This window comes from Carassius gibelio, chromosome A19 (genome assembly GCF_023724105.1).
Source record: "Carassius gibelio isolate Cgi1373 ecotype wild population from Czech Republic chromosome A19, carGib1.2-hapl.c, whole genome shotgun sequence".
Lineage (NCBI taxonomy): Eukaryota > Metazoa > Chordata > Actinopteri > Cypriniformes > Cyprinidae > Carassius > Carassius gibelio.
Genome location: NC_068389.1, coordinates 18,683,274 through 18,705,585, shown reverse-complemented (window position 1 = coordinate 18,705,585; position 22,312 = coordinate 18,683,274). Strand labels below are relative to the sequence as shown.

The 22,312-nt window shown below is 37.1% G+C and overlaps 1 protein-coding gene across 1 annotated transcript; it reads right to left on the bottom strand.

Annotated features, from left to right (window-relative positions):
- Window positions 1-4,097: 4,097 nt before the first annotated feature.
- On the bottom strand, window positions 4,098-22,109 carry LOC127935694 (protein lifeguard 1). The gene is made up of 7 exons (XM_052533789.1): window positions 21,951-22,109; window positions 9,157-9,521; window positions 8,689-8,807; window positions 7,678-7,878; window positions 7,347-7,475; window positions 7,057-7,200; window positions 4,098-5,790 (listed from the first exon to the last, which is right to left on the bottom strand). The coding sequence occupies exons 2-7, from the start codon at window positions 9,497-9,499 to the stop codon at window positions 5,641-5,643; spliced, it is 1,086 nt and encodes a 361-aa protein (XP_052389749.1). The 5' UTR covers window positions 9,500-9,521; window positions 21,951-22,109; the 3' UTR covers window positions 4,098-5,640.
- Between the last annotated feature and the right edge of the window lie 203 nt (window positions 22,110-22,312).

Here is a 22,312-nt window from a genome sequence, read left to right as displayed (position 1 = left end):
AGAACAGTTATTTTATTTAACTGACTGATGAGGTGGTAGAATGACGTTAGTTCCATTAGTGTCATATGTAAAGCCCCTTTCACACTGCCATTCCGGCAAATACACAGGTAAAGTGTTCCTGCAATTGTTCCCGGGTCGCTAGATTTTGCACTTTCACACTGCCAGTGATGACCCGGTATATGTGCGTGCTTTCACACACAACCCTTGAAGATCCCATAACGACACGTGACATCAGCGTGTGACGTGTAATGTACGAGTCGAAAACGCTAGGCACGTTATACTTTCACTGAAGCAAGTAAACGATCTCTGCATCAGCGCTCGTCCCGGGTCGAACCCCGCAATGTTACTAGGTCCCCGACCCGGGTTCAATGCGGTAATCAATCCCGGAACGTGGTTGCTTTCACACAGAAATATATTGAATATGGGGGGGGGGGGGCAAGTTCCGGAGCGAGTTCAGCTTCCTGACAGCCTGATGGATGAAGCTGTCCTTCAGTCTGCTGGTCCTGGCCTGGAGACTCCGCAGTCTCCTCCCTGATGGCAGCAGACTGAAGAAGCTGTGTGACGGGTGTGTGGGATCACCTGTGATGCAGAGGGCTTTTAAGGATGAGGCAGTTCCATAAATGTCCTGGAGGGAATGGAGAGAGACACCGAAGATCTTCTCAGCTGCTCTCACCATGCGTTGCAGAGTCTTTCGGCAGGACACGTTGCAGGCACCATACCACACAGTGATACAGCTCATCAGGATTCTCTCGATGGTGCCTCTGTAGAAGGAGTACATGATTGGGGGCAGGGCTCTAGCTCTTCTCAGTTTGCGGAGGAAGTAGAGACATTGCTGTGATTTCATGGCCAGTGCTACTGTGTTTTCAGTCCAGGAGAGTTCCTCTGTGATGTGCACACATTTGGTGCTGCTCACTCTCTCCACAGTCGCACTGTTGATGGTCAGAGGAACATGCTGAGTGTGTGCTCTCCTGAAGTCAACAACAATCTCCTTCCTCTTCTCCACATTCAGAGAGAGATTGTTGTCACTGCACCACCCGGCCAGGCGGCTCACCTCGCTCCTGTATTTTGTCTCATCTTTGTTGCTAATGAGACCCACCACAGTCGTGTCATCTGCAAACTTAATGAAGAGATTGGAGTTGTGTGACGGTGTGCAGTCCTGGGTCAGCAGAGTGAAGAGGAGGGGGCTCAGCACATATCCTTGGGGGGCCCCAGTGTTCAATGTGATGGTGCTGGATGTGTTGCTGCTGACCCGTACTGCCTGAGGTCTTCCAGTCAGAAAGTCCAACAGCCAGTTGAACAGCGAAGTGTTGAGACCCAGCTGGACCAGTTTGTAAATGAGCTGTTGAGGGATGATTGTGTTGAATGCTGAACTGAAGTATAAGTACAGCATTCTGACATATGAGTCTTTTTTTATCTAAATGTGTGAGTGCTGAGTGGACCGATATGCAAACTGGAAGGGGTCCAGGGAGGCGGGGTGGGCACACTTGATGTGGTGCATGACTAGCCATTCAAAGCACTTCATGATGATGGGAATAAGTGCAACAGGATGGTAGTCATTGAAGCAGGATGGAGATTGCTTCTTCGCAAAGTCACAGAACCAACTGAAAGTCTTCATGTAGGTGTCATCTATAAATACACACCTTTTAGATTTTTGATATTAATTAAAATAAACTGTCAAAATATGTATAAATATTACAATGTATTTCACTTGTAATACAATGGGCTCAAACACAAAAAATGCCATAATTTAAAGCTCAATAACATTTAAGTAGAATGACTTACAGTCATAACATTATCAATATTTACAAATGATTTGACAGTTTATTTGAATATCAAAAATCAAAAAGGTGTGCATTATAGCTGACACATACATGAACACTTTACAGTAGGTTGGGTGACTATAAGTCATTCTCCTCAAATGCTATTTAGCTTTAAATTATGGCATATTTTGTGTTTGAGCTTAGCTAGTAAAAAAAATTGCACTTTTGTTTGGCAGTTTATTTTCATAAACATCAAAAATCTAAAAGGTATATTTGACACCTACCTGAACACTTTACAGATGAATTTGTGACTGTAAGCAATTCTGTTCAAATGCTTTTGAAGTTTGAAACGTGTGTACCAATGTCGTATGTGACTTTATAGACGGTCCCTAAATTTACAAAATCGTCCAACGTCAAGTCAACTTGCAGTGAGCATGCGCAGTCTCACCTCGCAAGAATTAGGTTGTTACAAATCGTAGCCATGACCACACAGTCAGCGAGCTGAGGCGAGCAGAAAAAGATGCCGCAAGCTACCAGCTTACAATGAAACAAAACTAAAAAAAAGAAAATGGTGTAGAAAAAAAATCCCCTTAAAAAATGCAGGTAAATTTCACCATAAATTCCAAAGTTAACTGTGACATTTTGAAATAGAAAGACAGTATAGACAGTATTGTAATAATGTTACAATGCTTGTTTACAACCTTAAAAAAAAACGTTTTTTTTACAGTATGGAAAGAAAGAGGAGGGAAGACAGGAGAAGAGAAAGGTGAAGAAGGAGAGAGAAATGAATGAAGGAGGAAGTCATAAAGACAAGGCTGAAAAAGAAAGAGATACACTGGATAGGATAAAAGAGAGACGATGTGTGCAGCAGAAAAAAAAGAATCTGACAGATTCAGAGAGATGCAGAATCTAGATAAGTTGACTGAGGGAGGAAGTGAGCATAGAGAGGCTGGAGACAAGAAAAAGAAGATGAGAAAACTAACGGAACAAAAGGCCACTGAGCCAACTCCACTTCTTGTGGAGGTCAAACCTCAGCAAACTGTAGTCAGTCCTCCAGTGAGATCTTCCTTCTTGTTGAAGCCAATAGACTGAGAACGTCCAATGCTTCAAAGTGTCTCTGAACACCAAAGTCTACCAGCTGCTCACTTCAAGCCCCTGCCGACCAGTCAACAAACCACCCATGCATCCTCAAAAGTCAGCTCCTGCACCTGAGAAAGAGACTCTGCCATGGTCTCCTCTTCAGGTGGATCCTCCCAAACCATTGGCTTTTCCTTCACATCCCACTCCAGCACCCGATGAACTCTTTTCTCTCCGACCCTCCCAAACTGGTGGTTCCTTCGAGCCCCACTCCTTCACCAGATGAAGTTGTTGATCTGCATTGCTCTCCAACTCAAGTGTGTCCTCCCAGTCTGGTGAAGCCTCAGCCATCCACTTCTTCCCTGTTTGAGCCACCTCCACAACTCCTGATCATTGACATAGAGGACGTGGAGAACGAGTTTGTGAAGTACACAGGGAAGACCATCAGGGCCTGTGACTTAATTGTACAAACGAAAAAACCTGTGCAAACTAAATACTGAGAGATGCATGGAAAGTTTCCTGACTGTTAAACATTTAATGTTTAAATGTTTAGTATTACAATGTGTTTAATATGAAGTGATTTTCAACCATTTTGAATAATATTTTTAACTATAAAAGCTACAGAAATTACATGATTCATCTCAGATCTCAACATTAAAACTTTACACTTGATTTACGTACAAAGTAAATTCAAGTTGATCATTTTGTCTATGATGTGGACATTTCAAATACATCACCTGCCACTCTGGTCTTTTATGTTTCTTCCACTATAGGTCTCCTTTGTGGTTTTTTGGAACATTTCCTCACTAAGAATATGTACTTTATACTATTACTGTTGTTTTTGCATGTGTATAATTATTTATAATGTCTCTTTAAGAGGCAACATGTTTACAGTCATATGAAACCGTATACTAAAGTAAACAAATTCTACTTTTTTTACATGATCATATGATGAGAAAAACAGTTTACACTATTTTCCATTTTTTTTTACTAAAAAATAAGACTTTAGGTCCATACTAAGCAACAAATACTAATAAACTATAAATACTAGTCAACTACCCTTTTCAAAAGGTAGACAGTTGTACATAAATGGTTAATACATATTAACACCCGAATGATTTGTACAGCTTCTGACCCTGTTTTTCTGTGAGTGAAGTCAAAATTAGTCTCACAACCATTTTCAACAATTCACATCATGCAACATTTCATATATGATTTGCAATCTACTCCAGTCACTAAAAGTACAATGACAATTTCAAGTGGTGTTTTCCTCAAATTTTATTTTTGTACTGAAATGCAAACAGGCTGCAGAGGAATACAAGTTATCCTCAGTTTAAATCAAATGTACAGTGCAAAGAGATCTACAAAGCCCAAACACACTCTATACACCTCAATCCACTATAGCTTTACTTATGCAGAAGTTAGTAATAGAGACAAATATTTCATTAATATAAACCAACAACAAAAAAAAAAGCTTATGCATACTTTCACAGCCAGTTCTGTGTTCAAGAGCTCCACATGCAAGATAGAAGATTTCAGCTGGGTACATGAACTTTCAGTGAATGCTTTACGTTGACTAAATATCTCTGAAACCATTTTACATTTACACCTGAAACCATGCAGGACGAATATTCTTCACAATTTTATTAAACAGAAATCTTTCTTTGTATACTGCAATTAGCCAATTATTTTGAAAATAATTTTTTTTATTATTATTTATTTAATGTATCACTCTTAAATCTACCATGTTCATGACAATTTGCCCATTACCCAGCAGTCTATTGCTTCCTCTTGCATTTTAATAAATAACTTATAAATAACCACAAAAACATCAAATGCAAGAATTATCCTAAAAATATCCTGTTATTCTCCAGCACGTGGAACATTTTTGCAAGGTAACATGCAAAGCATCAAATAAATCCTATATTCCATTCACATTTATTAAAATAAGGTCATACATCTTTTTACCTCATTTGCACACACATATACACAATGAAAAAAAAAAAAAAAGTAAAGTAGTCAGCATTAAAAAGAGGAAAAGAGTCATGTAGTGTTTGAGCCTCAAATACTGACCTTTGGAAAGATTTAAGTTTTTCAGGACAACCTCACAAGCTCACCTTCCTCTCAAAAAACAAAAAACAAAAAACCGAAAGACAAACTATATACAGGCTTTATTTTACTTCTCATAGTTATACTGTTGATAATACAGTCAACCGAACAAACGTTTGTCATCTTGGTGTATAGATCTTGGTGGTATTTTTTTGCAAAGCATTAATGTTATAAAACAGAAATGCACACATTAGTGAGCAGCATGACCCGATATTCAGATATTCATGCCTAGAACTAGAGAGGCGTGCGCTTTGTCTGATTTACAGCTTCTGAATATATGCAAATGTTTGGAGAAGTATCTATATGTCTGTCTGACATTTTTAGGTGTGTTAGACTATCATGCAGAGATGTTATATTAACTACTGGAGCACATTAGTATCAGTAATGTTCATTACTCTGCCATATAAATCTCCACCCACTGATATTTGCTCTTTCTTGCTCCCTCACTTTCAACCAGGCCATGGTCAAAGTGAATTTCTGCCATGCCATTTAAATAAATTGCCAGCTGAGTTTGCAACTGCCAATTTGAAAAGGACAAAGAGCTTATGGCCTGATCAGCCTGTACATGTTGACATACAGGGAATGTGAAAGACAAATAAATGGAGCATACGAGGAAAAGTGATGAGATGTGAGGTGGTACATCATTCCGTGCAAAGTGGACTGCATTCCCTCTTCTCGCAGGAAGGGAATGCATTCATTCCTTGGTATGACCCACGAGGGCTAGGATGTAAAGGAAGATGTTGATGATGTCAGTGTAAAGGTTAAGAGCTGCAAAGACGTATTCCTCTGGGCTAATGGACAACTTCTTGTTGCCCAGGAGAAGCTGGGTGTCCACAGCCAGGAACTGTGAAAGAGCAAACAAGAACTGAGTGCCACATGTTGTGCTTGGGGAAATAAAGCAAGCTGAACTGTTTCAGATCTCATAGACTTACACTGAAGTTTCACTAGTTCACCATTCTTTTCTCACCATTCACCATTTTTTTTTTGTTGTTATTATTTTTAATTACACATCACACTGATCAAAAGTGACTGTAAATTCAGCTTAGCCATCACAGGAATAAATTACATTTTAGAATATATACAATTAGAAAAAGGTTATTTTAAATTGAAATCATATTTCACAATATGACCGTCTTTATTATATTTTTGACCAAATAAATGCAGCCTCGGTGAGCATAAGAGCAACTGTAATTTCCTGGTTTTCCAACAATTTCAGTTCGAAATGTTTAATCTCATTGCTCCAAAAGGCATATGATTTTATACAGCCAGTCAGACTGCAATATTGGAAATTTCAAAAGGGCTCAAGTTTGGGGACCTAGTTTAAGACAGATGGTAAAACGATTTAAATTTACCTCACAAAAAAACAAAAAACATATTCTTTACTGTTTTAACAAAGGATGATGACTTTGATAGCAAACAATCAAAATATAATAGCAAAGTTTAGGTTTCCACTTTTGAAAGATTGTTCACCAAGGCAGCATTCCATTGAGCAAACAAACCATCCAAACCCTATTCATTAGTTTTTTTTCTCTCTAATGGTCATTTAATCTTAATGTGTAACAGCAGAGCCCCACTCCAGCCATTAGTCTAGACCTCTGAGAAAGTTACCAATCACAATAGTGTTCTATTTTGGCACTTGAAAAACCAGTTTCATTATCTTGCTGAAATTTTTAGAATACAAAGTCTTTTCTGAATTGAATAAGCATGAAGACATGAAAGAAGAAAACATTTTGTGCAAATCTAACCAGAGACAGAAGCTTAGATGTACAACAACTTTATACTTCTTTTTTGTTTTTTTTAATTGACAGCTAGAATGCCAGATGTTTTAAAGATTCTCATTAATGCAAGTAGAGAACTGTTTGAATAACAGAAGGTCTGATGAATTTAACAGTCTTAGTAATATAGAAGTATACATTTCGAAAAAAAAGAAAAAAAAAATATTAACCCCTTAGCAATAATGTAAAATTTGTATAAAATGCCTTAAAAGGCATACCCAAAGTACATTGCATGCTGTTCTTGAACCATTTGGAGTATTTGCATGATTTGATTACAAATAACTGTCTTACGAAGTTAACCCCAGAATGCTAGTAGGTTAAGGTATGGTACTTACACAAGTGAACAGCAGGGCCCCGAGCGAGGCGTAGACAATGTGGAGAATTTTATTTTGGATGAAGATGCAGAGGATAGAGGCCAGGAGCAGGACAATCATGCAGACAAAAAGAACGCCATAGCAGGAAGTGAAGTCATATTTGCTCTATTTTTGAAAAAGAGAAAGGACAATGACAATTAGTGGCGTTTACCGCATATGAAGGATGCATGGAAGACATGATTCGGTAGCACAAAGTGTGTATAAAATAAAATGAAAGATGAAAATCTATGAGACTCCTAGAGCAAACAAACCTGCATTGAGAAAATCACAACTGTGAAGCAGACCACCGCAGTGATGCCAACTGCCATGATAACTGCATCTGTATTATGGAAGCTGGCAATCATTCCAACCATATAGGACAGACTCAGGGTCAAGATGGACTGAGAAAGAAATACAGGAAGGGGTTAATCAGTACAGAGTAAACAAACCTAAATTGAAATATAAACTAGAGTTCACTCTATATTAAAACATTAAACAATGTTAAACAATCTTTTTTTAAGTTCACAAAACACTACTGGATATGTTTTCTTGCACAGTGTAGAATGAAAACACTAAATCATGTGTAAGTAATGGCAGTTGTACCAGTGCCACCAGGTTCCATGGGTGTTTGCGGCGAAACTCTCCACAGCAGCTGAGAACGATCAGTGAAACAAAGAAGACAACGTAGGACACGTAGTACGTCCACTTATTTCTCCGTACAAACACTTTGACATCAGTTACAAAGGTGAAAATGGCAACAAAAGAGAAGGTGATCAACAGCTGCACGGTCAAGACCATAAACACCTGAGAAAGGAGACACGGAACAGAGTTTTTCTTTGACACACTGTACTGCTACATACAATAGTAACAAACATTTAATAAGAACATCTGTTAAATTGCTTCATTCCAGTAACTGTGTTTAATACACATATTTGACATTTAACTGTGTGTTTACTGTATAGTCTGTAATAAATGCATGTTACATTTTTAGAGATTTCATTTCATTTATTTGTTGATATTTGGTCATTTTGGATCATAATTGACCATTTACTCGTACCTGGCTAATAAACAAAAGTTACACTTCTTTCTGGCTAATAAACAAAAGTAGGCCTCTTTGTGGCAGTTTTAGTGTCAGCATTGGCTTTTTAAAAACACTTGAAGTCCACACTTTTATTGACCAAAAAATTACAATAAAAATTACTTTGACTTTTAAACACTGATGAACTTTTTCACATTAGAACCACAGATTCTAAAAGTCCATCACACACATTTCCACAGTTATTAACACTGTAAATATAGCAAGGCATTTTAATTTACATTTTTTTAAAAATAATCCATTATAACATTTATTGTTATATTACCTTGGCATTCAATTATAAAATATAGTGATCTGCTGTAAGGGTTTTTCCTTATTTCTTTTTGAAATATTGATTTTTCTTTTGCCATTTAAGCAAATAGGACAACAACTGCTTCTGAGAACCCTGGAACTGTGACCCTGGAAGGTTCCATTCTTGCTCATTTAACCTGGATCATGAGACTCTCAAATTCATTTTAAATTAATTCAACAAAGATCCCACCTGAATATGTCTCTTAAGTCCAAAGTATACTGCTTACCTTTCTAATGAAGGCCCGTCGGATACTCTTATCTTCCCAGCCAAAGTTCACAAACTCATCATTGCCATCGTAAGAGGGGGGTCCATCTCCACCGTGGTATCCAGGGCTCTCCACAGAAGCTGTCAAAAAAACAAATACAAATAATACATGTGATGGATGAAGTCTAATGTATGTTAGAGCACTCACATCATTCAATAAAACACCCACATAAACGGAGAACTGAACTAAGGGACAGATTAAAATAGGTTCTATAGGTTTGGAAAGGAAAGCACATTTTATAGTTTACACCGAGACATCCTAATTGTAACAGCAGGCACTATGGATAAGGTAAGAATTTAACAAATTATACATTTTCAGTTCTAACAGAGCTAGTAATCTTTTGATGGAACTCTTCAGTTAAGCATTTTACCTTGGTACACACTGAAAAACAAGTTTTTCCTCTCCTATTAACTTCCTAAAGATACTTGCCATTAGGATCTACACCAAAGGCAGGCTGGCCGGGCCCCTGCTGGTATGGACTCTGAGGGTATGGCCCCTGAACATACGGCCCCTGAACATAGGGCCCCTGAACATAGGGCCCCTGAACATAGGGCCCCTGTGGGTATGGACTAGGGCCAAACCCTGGTGCCGGAGGCTGCTCGTAACCGGGCTGGGTGTAGGGTCCTGGAGCTGCATACGGAGGTGCCCCTGGACCCTGGCTATAGTTGGGTGGAGGCATTCCAAAAGCATCAATTTTGGGTGGCCCATAGACACTGTTGTGAAGGGGGTTATTCTCCCCCATTATAGGATAGTTTGGCTTGTCCTGGGACATGTCTCCTTCCCTCACTTGAATCCTGATATTGACAGAAAACAGAAAGGTTCAAATGTACAGAATAGTAAATTAATGTAATAGTAGTAAAGTAAATAATCACATCACTGTGGTTCAACAAATTAACTAAATAGTGACACTACAAATCTAAAGCAGCATCCTAAACATTCTGGAAATGTAGAACTAACCAATTTGGAGCGCTGTGAGCTCAGTAGTATTGAAATAGTTGATTTCAACATGTCAACATGAGTATGTTAGCATGATGCCAAGCTTACAGCCTGATACTCTATTTGTGTAATACTACAGATACAGATCATTAATTCAATAATAATGTCTTTCAGTGGATTAAAATAACCTTTTCAGTTTTTCAGATTTTAAATAAATTAAATCATCTTATATCATTTTGATATAAAAAGAATACTGATAAAAACAATACAAATAAAAATATGTTATATGACTACTTTCAATATGAAGTGCAGCTGCTTTTGTAAAGTGATAACTACATTATAATCATCATGAAATGGAAGTATCAACACATCTTTTCTCTATACTGTAACATACAGATTTGTTTCAGCCTTTGTTTTGGCCGTGGAAGCACGGTAGCGGGCCTTGTTCTGAAACGTTTGCTTATTCTTCATTTCATTTATTTAGACTGGGTTCTAGGTACCACGTAAGTGGCTTGGCTTTTAGCGGCATTCATTGCCATAGTAACTTTCACTCCAAGGCTAACCTGCTCCGGGGCACGTTATGTTCTGGTTTAGAGATCTCAAACTGAGGTTGGACCAATCAGAAGTAAGAGTGACACATTTCTGACACAAAATCACTCCCCCAGTTTATCTTGCTCCAAATTAAAGGTTACTACTGCTAAAAAAAATAAAAATAATAAAAGAAGTCTGGCTTTAATGATAATTACTTACTCAATGAGTCATTCTGTGATTTATATAATTATTGTGATTCATATTTTTATTATTATCATTTATCTTTTACACACAAGCAATTTTAGTTTAACAGTTATTAAGAATCATTTATTTTAAATGAATATTAATGTATACAGATCATGTAATATAAATAAGATATAGATTGCACTACTTAAAAAATAAAAAAATCTGACCTTAGTTGTTCGAGTCTCTATCACTATATATTTTCAAATGTATAAACTAAGTTAACAAGTTTCATTTGTCACTGCTCTGATAGAGCAATATTATTTATTTTATTTGTCCTAATTTTTCATATGAAGTTTAAATTTGTCATATTCTTCCATCTCTTAACCTTTAGCAAAACCTTTAACCTTTAGTTTTGAATCTCCCGAGTAGTAAATCAAACATATTTTGTGTTGCAAGGCTCATGATTGGCTGTTCGCCAGTGATGTCACACATTCATGTGCATGCGCTCCACAAACTCAGGATCAAAGCCTGAGCTGACAAAGAAAGTTGATGAACAGCATCATGGTACCAACAAAGCCGGATTGGAGAGGTTTGGTTTTGTCAACTCAAAACTAATCCTTTAACTCTGAATTTGTTCAGCTACCATCATGGTACAGGCCCCTGATCAAACCAACTCTAACTTGACCAACCGCAAGTGAACAATCCAGCTCTGCTTACTCAAAGATTCAGTTCATGCAGTCCATTGAATAATGGTGCATTTCAACACAAAAGGGGCCAGTAGAAAGCAAAAGGGCCTGATTCAGTGAGAATTTTGACTGAATACCGAGAACAGACAACACCTTAAAAAACCTGCTGGCAACCCAGCCATACATTATCCACACACGAAGCTCTGACTCACTTTCAGCAGAGCACAAATCAGCTTCCTGGTAACCCAGGCTGTGCAGCTGAGGGAGAGGGGTTGCTATGGACACTGATGTTGAAGTAAATGCAATGGGTGCATCTGAATACATGAGTTGATGGGAAACCCCTTCATTTTTTTTTAAAGTGAGTGTTTAATGACAGAGAGGTCCATTTAAAATGTAAAAATAGGGGAAATTAGCATGGCCAACTAAACAACAACAACAACTACTACTACTACAAAAACAAACAAACAAAAAAAAACTACTTCTACTAGGCCTACTTTGAATCAAATTACAAGAATTTATTAACTAAACACTGTAATTAAAAAAAAATTGCAATCAACTGTAAAATAAAAGGGAATAGAACAAGGCAAGTTAGTCAGAATGACATAATGACTCTCTAACACGTATTATAATACTGTAAAATAAACGTCATTATGAAAAATCTCTCTCCCCTTAACGGATTTCATGAATAACAGCAGTTATGCAACACCATCCCATTTAAGGGCCAAATCCCATGTGACTTGATGTCAGCTCAGCAGTCTGCCCAGCATTTAACAGAAGGTTGTATTCAGTGGCCTCTGGCCTGTTTTCCACTGTCCCCCTTCACAGCAGCAGGAATTAAATAAAGCCATTCCACATAGTTTTTCCTGACATATCCAGTGACAAAAGTCTTGATAAAAGCATTTTTTTAACATATGCAAGACATCCTAGATCATATACACACACACATATAAATTGCATTTTTTCTTTTTAATTCTTGCCACTGTTTAAACCAATCAACGCTCACAAGCTTTCCTTAAGTCGTGCGCTCATGCACACTTGCAGCGCACGCACATAATAATGCCAGGTTCATATTGCTCCGTTTGCAGTGTGTAATAACAATGAGGCAGTGTGTATTTTTTCTGCTCATGTTAATGGATTAAAGTGTTCACAATGCACACACAATTGCAATCTGGCATTGTGTTTAGGAGCGGTGCGTCTGCAGCAGTGCAGAGATTGTTTCTAGAGATCGACCAATATATTGATTTACTGATATTTTCCCCAATATTTAAGTTTATCATAATCGAATATCGGTTTTGTAATATCGGATTCACCGATAAACGCCGCCATCTTGAGGGTGTTTTGAGAATTCAGCATGTCTGAGGGGAGATGAGACGGCATGCAGGTACTTGATTTGCTATAGTTAGTAAACTTTATTTAACATAACAGCCAGTTATGCACAAATTAGATGCATTACATCAGTGTTTCTCAATTCCAGTCATCGCGCCCCCCTGCTCTGCACATTTTGTACGTTTCTCTTATCGCTTCAGACTTTTGTTCTATTCGAACGAAAGTGCCCTGCAAAGTGGACATCACTGTATATTCCACCATGATTCTGAAGTGAACGTATATGTTCCATTCAAAGTGCACCGAAGTGTGCGAGACATGAATTTTAATTGTATTTAGGCTATTTAGAGACGTATATGATGTCACACTTGTCTGTGTGTGAAGACGTTGCGCAACGTAAATCCAATGACAACACAGTTCATGCACAGAGCTCATTTCTAATGAGCTGGTCATCTGAATCAGGTGCATTAACAAAAAGAGACATGCAAAATATGCAGAGATGGGGGGCGCAAGGACTGGAATTGAGAACCGCTGCATTACATAAATGCCTGATATGTAGGCTATTTTATGCAGCTTGGCTCTAAGAAATAAAGACCAACTCACAGAGTCATGTTAAATAATCCATCAAGTCCTGTCCCAATAAAGACGTAACTTTGCCTGAATTATTATGCAGCCATGAATGAGGGCATGTTGGAAATAAAAGCGCTGAATTAAATTCTCTCTCTGTTGTCTATGCTCATCATTATTCTTGTGAAGTCGGAGTCACGCAGATAATCAGTCAATATCCTCTCCCAATAAATACATAACTTTGCATGAGTTAAATATTACAGCCATGAATGAGCGCATGTAAAAAAATAAATAAAAAAAAAAGCCCTGAATTTAATTCTCTTTCTGTATGAAATTTGGTCCATGCATCATTAGTATGGTGGAGACGCTTTCATGTTCGCTCAGTGGGTTGATGTGGTTGATGCTCAGGAAATGCTCCAGCACGGCCACCGCATGTAACTTTTAACATGATTCACTTCATTTAAAACACCCTAAATTGTATTAACATTTAATATATAACCATTATAACCATTATTAATATATAACCATTATTTTGCCGATAAACATTAAATAAATACAACTCTATGGAAATTAATTATTTATTATAAACATGCAAATGACTGGTATCGTTATTCAAAAAATCTATATCGATCGATCACTAAATGTTTCCACACTAATGCCTGTTTCACACATACTCCGTCTGCAGTGCGTATGCATTGCATATTTTTTTTTAATACATGGCTTTTTGAATAGTTTTAAAACAAGAAAAAGAGCACCTTTATATAAACAAGGCAACATAATGTATGCACTTTTATGGAAGGAGAAAAACAAAGTTCCTTAAGACCAGTGGGATTGCTTGTAATAAAGATTTAAATGCAAAAAAAAAAAAACACGGGAGTTGACTGTTTCTGTCAGTGAGTTTTAAATGTTTGTGATAGTCTAACAAGAAAAGTAGGCTAAATGTTATGTTTACATGTGTTGCTGCTTGCTTGGGCAACTTATTACACAAACATAGGAGTCAAATGCATGAATAATATGTTGTTTATATTTATTGAGTTTAAACTAATGAATATGAAATATTGTTACTGTACTGTGATAAAAGAGTATCACAGTGCACATCACAATATTTTTTTTACATGATTTGAAATCAAAATCATAGACAAATGTTGTGTTTGTGGCCTGAACAGCTGTGGATCAGTAGCGGACTGCAAACATGTTCTGTGTGAAAGCATAATAAGTCCGTGCTACTTCTACACCACATACGTTACGCACACAGACTGCATGTGCACTGCAAACAGGGTATGTGTGAAACAGGCGTGGGTCTATTTTTGCTGCACAGCATGAATTAAAGTAACAGAGCACTGTTTGCGGTAAATAGGAGCATGCATTAACACAAAAATTGAGTGATTACACCATTAATGCATATAATTAAAGTCTACTGTGTTTCACAGCCAACACATAGGCTATGGTATTTTGGCTAGGTTTAAAGGAAAAGAGCACTTTTAGATAAACAAGGCAATGATTTTAAAGTTCTTAATTAAACTTTATGAACCGCAGGATTGCTTGTAATAAAGATTTAAATGCAAAAGAAAGGATTTAATTTAATTTAGAATGTTTGTGATAACGTAAGAAAAGTAGTTTAAATATTTTGCTTTATGAACTTAATATATAAATCTAAAAGTAAATGCAAAAGTAAAATGCATTGAACAATTGATAAAAGATTGTGTTACTGTACTGTGTAAAAAGAATCACAATGTTGAAAAAGCATTTTAAGTAACAATGTTTGGATTTAAAATCAAAATAATGGATAAATGTGTTTGTGTTAAACAGCCATGGACTCCGGTGTGAAAGCACAGTCAATGCTGCTTCTGTACCACACATGGAATACATACACACTTAAAACAGAGTATGTGAGATCCTCACATACAGCTCACAAAATCAGGCTTGTACTGTGTAAGCTGTTGTGCAACAATTAACACTATTGTAAGAATAAAAAAAAGATACATTGCATGATATACTTAAGTCACCTAACAGAGGAATTAATTTTCAAAAATGAAATTCAGGCCCTGAATAAATGTAAAAAAATCTTGATTGAATCATAACTATAAATAATTCTACATGATAAAAAGAAGGCTTTAAAAAGATCGGTATTGGTGATAGGGCTGTCACTTTTTGTTCGAAAATCGATTGCACAATTGATCAGACCAACCAAAAAAAGTTTCGAAAACGAAAATAGGGAATCAATTTTAACCAAATATGTACACTATTAATTTTAAAAGAATTAAACAATTAAAAAATACAGATGAAACAAAACTCACAAACAGGGAGAAAAAGAAAATAAAGAATTCTGAAATTGCAATAGGCGTTGCGAAAGCTAGACAAAAAATACAGAGCAATTTTTATGCACCTATAGTTTCACGGTTTCAATCGCTGCATCTAGTGTTTTGCAAAGAAAATGGAGAACAAAGTGGTATACAAACTGTGCGATCGTGAGTCCACTGCATATACTTTTCTTGAGAATGTTGCATTCCTGTTGCTGTTTGCTATTTTGCAAGAAATATTGCTGACTTGAATTTTGTGAATTGTGTGTTTCCAGCGCTCTCTTTACGTTCGTCCATTATTTGGCGTTGATAGATATATATATATATATATATATATATATATATATATATATATATATATATATATATATATATATATATATATATATATATATATATATTTAGACATGGAAAATCGATTTTACAATTGATTCAATGAACACTTATGTCTTAAAAATCGAAAATTATTTTTTCACAAAAGTGACAGCCCTAATCGGTGATCGGATCGGCAGAAACTGCTTTCCTGCCTGATACCAGCATACTTTATTTGAGCTCAGCAGGAAGGGTTTCCACAGGTTCATGTTTATGACTGGCCTAGGGAGTTACTGGAAATTAAAAATTAAATTGGACTGTTCAGTGAGAATCAAATTACTTCCAAGCAAAGCAAGTATATGAAGGCAATTTGCTAAAAAATAACAAGTTAGCATTTTATTTTAATCCTGCAGAGACTAACTTTATAAATATGTATCCAACTTATTTTAAACATAAGAGCAGGTGCAGACATTTTTAACTTGAATGTGCGCTGCTTCCGCCGTCAGTCACTTCCAGCTATTTCAACTGTAAAAACTGTCAAGTTGCTTGATATTGCAAATTTGTATTTGTCAGATTATTTAATTTATTACCATAATCATAAACACACTGATTTACACATTGATATATTTTTGTTTACTTCAATTTGTTTATTTCAGTTTGTTCCTCGATACTTATAGCCGCTAATATAAATGTAATTAATGCAATGAATTTGGATGACAACACGTGCAGGAAAAATCAGCTAGAGGTATCTGAGGACTGTTGTCCTGTGGTTAGGGGTGCTCCGATCACGATCGGCCGATCGTTAATGCGCATCTCGTCAGTAAAGCCGGTTTTCTAATCAGCGGTTAATTCCATCAGGTGCGTGATTTCTCATAGAGCAGCTGTTACTACACAGAGCCGTTGTTAATAGAGAAGATGCGCAAATCACGTTAATTTTCAGCGTTTATTGGCCCATCTTCTCAGTTAACAACGGCTCTGTGTAGTAACAGCCAGTGTTGTAGTCGAGACCAGCTCATTCGAGTCCGAGTCCAGATCGAGTCCAGAGAGGGTCGAGTCCGAGTCAAGACCGAGTTCAGAAAGGGTCGAGTCCGAGTCAAGACCGAGTTCAGAAAGGGTCGAGTCCGAGTCAAGACCGAGTTCAGAAAGGGTCGAGTCCGAGTCAAGACCGAGACCAGAGAGATTGGGTCTGAGACAAGACCTAAAGAAATCTTCAAGAGTATGTCAAATGTTTGTTGGAAACAATAAAGTTTAAAAGGGCCACATAGTATATGGTGTAAAGGTAATTTTATTAGTATTATGAAGTGTTACTTGTTAATATTAAGTGCTCATTTTCACATAACATCGTTGTACCACTATACACATCCATATAACCTTTCTAGTACACATAATATTACTGTACGACTCTATATTGTAATTCTACATAACACTTCTAGTACAAGTAACATTACTGTACCACTATACCTGTAAATGTTCAACTGTAACAGTTTTAAAAAACTTTTAACCTTGAAGCTTAACTAATGACGGCTAATATCCTTACAATGTATTGGGTTATGTGCACTTTAGATGTTGTGAAGATTACAGATGGGCATAATTACTTTTCAAAAAAATAAGTGAGGAGACCATCCAGCTACCCAACCAAGCACGATGTGGTCTCATGATCAATCCACCCCAACTAAAAACTCTCTCTACTGGCGCAGAGGAAGCGGGGACTGACAACAGTTACCATTTTATCACTTTCTGTAACAGCAACGGATAATCTAATGCTAACTTCCCTGGATGGTGCATTTTAATGCAGGGTAAAATACACACTAGTCTAAGTTTTTTTTAGTTACGGAGGGCATACACACAAGAGCCGAGTGACTGTCCAGGAAAATTTCATCCAAAAGTGTGTATGTGCCAGGGGAAGAAAGCTGGATCAAATGCCATATAAGTTCAATGCATTCTGTCAGACATTGTTTTTGAGGGGGAGATGTTTAGTGTTGAGACAGTCAGTCTGTGTCTGTATTCATTATATAATTTAATAAAACAATATTTGTTTTTTTTTCTGGGAACAATTTGTCCTACTTTGTAAAAATAACACAGTTGAGAGAAATAATGTAGCAATGTGGCTTTCTGGAAAGCGGGATCACTACAGGCGGATGGCAAGAGGGTAACTTAAGGCCGGTGACACACTGGCTGCGTGGCGTCTCTGCTGCGTGCCAGAAGCGTGGTGGCTGCTTCGCGTTTTCTGTGTCTTTACACACCAGAAGCGTGCCTGCACACGGCGCTTGGCGCGCTGCTGCGGCTGTAGGTGACATAGAGGGAGGCCGCCAAAAAACCAGGCTCTTGTCTTCATGACAACAATATCAAATTTATTTTTTAATTTTTTTACACACCTACTGATAAGACACCGTCAACAGTATTGACGGCAAAATAGAGTATGTTTGACAGGTGCAATATTTGAAAATCGATCATTATTAATTTATTTTTAAAATTACATTTATATCTGAATTTATGTCAACCTATAGACTTTCAAATATCAAAATGTCATGAATTAATATGTATTTGTGTACAAAATGACATATAAACATATTTTCCTAGTATATTTTGCCTGGAAACGCTTCCAACATGCACGCGTGTCGCGTGAAAAATAGGCGTCGGTTCTATTTCTAGCATGCGCGGGTTTCCCCGCGTCTCACGCAGGCAGTCTGCAAGATCTAACCTGTTAACATGGGAGCCGAATTAAAAACAGACACGCCACGCAGCTGAGACGCTTGCGCCACGCATCCAGTGTGTCGCTGGCCTAACGTCTCACGTCAAAAGAAAATCACCAGTCATTGGATGTGTCAATCATACATCAATTTAAATAAACATTAACATACAGTAATAATCATGAAATATTTTGATTGGGACTCGAGTGGACTCGGGCAAGTCCGATTCCTAATATGTTCGAGTCCGAGTCAATACCGAGTCAAAATGCACACGAGTCCATGACAAGACCGAGACCATTAAAATATGGTCTCGAGACCGAGTCCAAGACCGAGTCCGAGTCTCGAGTACTCAACACTGGTAACAGCTGCTCTATGACAAATCACGCACCTGATGGAATTAACCGCTGATTAGAAAACCGGCTTTACTGACGAGATGCGCATTAACGATCGGCCGATCGTGATCGGAGCACCCCTACCAGTGGTGATTCAATTAATTCTAGGACATGGTGGATAAATGAAATGGGACCTTTACTTGGCTACTGTTGAAGAGGTTCAGAGGGAATTTTATGGAAGGAATACTGCTGCAGTGAGCCAAACACCTCACAATTAGCACAAATCACGAGGCATTAGTGAACAAGGTTACAAACCTAAACCTAAAACTGTTTGCATACTGCATACTTGCATACAGTCTTTGCATATTTGCACATTTATTTCTTCTATAAAAACTGTGATAAACTGTGATAAACTTACAAACTTAGCTATTTTGAGAAACAATTACAAATATAAGCAAAGTAGATTGGGCAAAAACTAACATTTTTAATTGTTAGAATATGAGTGAAGAATAAAGTTAGTACAAACCCTTCTAATGCATACAGAGTGTTTCTAAGAAATACAAAACTCAACATATTATACTGTTCAAAAGTTTAGGGGCAGTGAGTTTAAAAAATATATATACTATTCAGCAAAGGAGCATGATCAAAAGAAAGAGTAAATACTTTTTATGTTGTTACAGAGAAATATATTTCAAATTAATAAATGCTGTTAGTTTTAACTTTTGCACAAAAATATTAAGCAGCACATCTGTTTTCAACATTGGTAATAATAAGAAATGTTTCTTGAGAACCAAATCAGCATATTATAATTCAGCTTTGCCATCAAAGGAATGAATTACATTTAAACATATTCAGAAAGAATGTTATTTTAACAGTGCATAATATTACTGTTTATCTGTATTTATGATCAAATAAATGTAACCCTAGATGAGCATAAGAGAAAAGTTGTGTATAATCCATGATGTTCTGATAAAACACGCTTGAACTAAAAGTTTTAAATCACCAGCTAAAAAAATGACAATTTCTGTTGCTCCCATATAAATTGGAGACTGTGGTTTTAATCTTCACTGAATGGCATAGATTAAATGGCAATAACATTATGCAAAATAAACTAATGAAGTTCTTGGTTGAATAAAAAGCAGCTTTATGTCTGTGACTCTGTTTGCAGTGGTTACAGGGTGCATTTGCATGCATGCATGAGCATTTTACGGCAGCTAACCAATGCACAGGAACTGAGCTAAATCAGGTAAGTTTGAAGACTTTGAAGAGTGGCTGAGCAGACATTTGCAATTGTCCATCAACTGAATGACAAACTTTAGCATTTAGTCAGCTGAAAAGCACCAGGCCTTAATCACTGTACCCAACAGAAAACAGCCACCTACTCCTCAGCTACAAGACAAAAGGACAGATCGCCAACACCTATTGTTTGATAAACTGTAAAAAATGTGCAGGCCCTAACAGAAAAACAATGCAAAATGTACTAATGTCAAGAAACAATTGATCATGGTTTAAGCAAGACTGGGGGATTGGTTGTGGGTATCAAACTGTATAATTTGCTGAGAGGGGTAGAAAGGGGCGAGTAGGCCTGAATGTTGAAAGGGAGTAGGATGTGACTTGGCAAATCAATTTGAGAGAAAATAAAACAAATAATATATATGGGGATGCACGATAAATATCGGCTGATATTCAATTTGCATCGTCAGTAAAGCCGGTTCTGTAATCAGTGGGGGGAAAAACGTGTTTTCACGTAGAGCAGCATCTACACAGAGCCGTTGTTCACTGACAAGCTGCTCCAAACCACGATCATATTTTGCTCATGTTTCGCGCAGCTGGTCAGTGAACAACGGCTCTGTGTAATAAATGCTGCTCCACATGAAATCACGCAAGTGTAGAGATTTACTGCTGATTACAGAACTGGCTTTACTGACAAGATGCGCATTAAATATCAGCCGATATTTATCATGCATCCCTAAAAAATATTACAAGGATTCCCTATGATAAAGCTCACTGGGCTTAATGCATCATGTGCTCCAAGCATAAGCACATGAACGATGTAAAAAATGCAACGTCACGCTGAAAGGAAGATGCTGCGGTTATCAATGTCTTGCACATCAGACACGTGATGAGGTTTTTCCAGTTGTTTGCCTAGTCTGCATTTAATCAAGCATGGATTTGAATATGACTGCCTGTCCCTTAGCTTGGCAAAAAGAAACCATGACAGACTCTGTATGGCAAGCTGTTTAAGCAGTTATTCTTTTACAACAAATAGTATCTAATTTTGTGTTACTTGATATTTTTACACTATACCAATTAGGTCAATAGTGACCCCCCCCACCCCCAATTTCACTAAAGCCTAATTATTTTAATAGTCTTTAGATACTAGTACATATTTATTAAATACAGTACTTATCCTTGCCTCAAAATACCTGTCTTGACCAGTTTTATTCAATAGGTACTAGTATTTATTACCAATAGCTATCAGTACCTCAAGCTTAGTATTTATTTATTGGATACTAGTCTCAGAATCCTTTCCCATTGTTACTATTAACATTTCTAAATAAGTATGTAGTATCTAAATAATGAGTACTAGTATTTAATGAATGGTGAAACTGACCTGTATTTGTTATTATTTGACTACCTACTAGTAATTAAAAATAAGTATCAGTAACAAAAACAACAACAAAACACTAAGGTTAGTTGGTTAGAATAGTTAAATGGCTTTCCACAAATCATGCGCTCCACCACTCCATTCAAACTGAACTACTAACACTAACTAGTACCCTTAATAAAGGCTTTGTATATAAGGACTCCAATTACTTAAGCTTTAACACAAACTAAATAGGTTAAAAATAGAAAACGTTTTAATTAATCACGTGGGACACTGGTGCAAACTACGTTTAAGTAACGTTACCACACTTTCCTCCATTCAGCAGAAAATATATGACAGGAAAGCCATTCAAAAATGTAAAATAAAATGTACACACAAATAAGCCGTTTAATTAGTTCAATCAAAACTGGAGTAGGTTAACCTAACAATGAATCTGTGTTAATTTGTCGCTGGTATAACCGGATGGCACACTACGCATGTCGTCAATATATGAACCAACACATTTGTTGTAACATACAATGTCAATCGTAGCAGAATAAGACACAAAAATGATTTATATATAGATCTAAAACGACAGAAATGTGTTGCCCGAGCTGACACATTTAATCGCGTGAAAACATAAACCGTGATCTGGCGCATCAAACAACACCATGACAACACGAGTGGCATGTCCTTACACCTGCATTATTCAACAATATTTGCTTAGAAAAAAGCAAATGCAACGCGTTGACAGAAAACTGAGACAGACTTACCCCTTCAGTATATGAAACGCGCAGCAAAATGCAACGTTTGTTTGCTAACTGACAACAAAAACAGAGTCCGTGTTGGTTCGTGTCTACGTTGGCTGCAGTAATAATGCTTGTCTGCTCTGTCTGAATCCGTTAGCCACGCCCACCGCGACTCTGTCAGAGTCTGACCGTGTGACGTTTATGAGAAGTCACATGACTCTTGAGAAACGTCTTCGACCTTCCCATTACGCAATCGCTAGAATGTTCTACAAAATTCTACATGAGTCGAATACATGTTAAAAGATAGAAAGGGATATATGGAGGAGACAGAAAATTCCCGTTTCCGGCGTTCAGGGATAGGGTTTAGAAATTACATTAAAAGTACA

Excerpts from the sequence above, each read along its gene's own strand:
- LOC127935694 (XM_052533789.1), bottom strand. The coding sequence starts at position 9,499 with ATGTCCCAGGACAAGCCAAACTATCCTATAATGGGGGAGAATAACCCC. Across the intron at positions 7,879-8,688 it reads GACGGGCCTTCATTAGAAAG|GTGTTTATGGTCTTGACCGT; the intron begins GTAAGCAGTATA and ends CTCCTTTCTCAG. Across the intron at positions 5,791-7,056 it reads GGGCCCTGCTGTTCACTTGT|TTCCTGGCTGTGGACACCCA; the intron begins GTAAGTACCATA and ends GCTCTTTCACAG.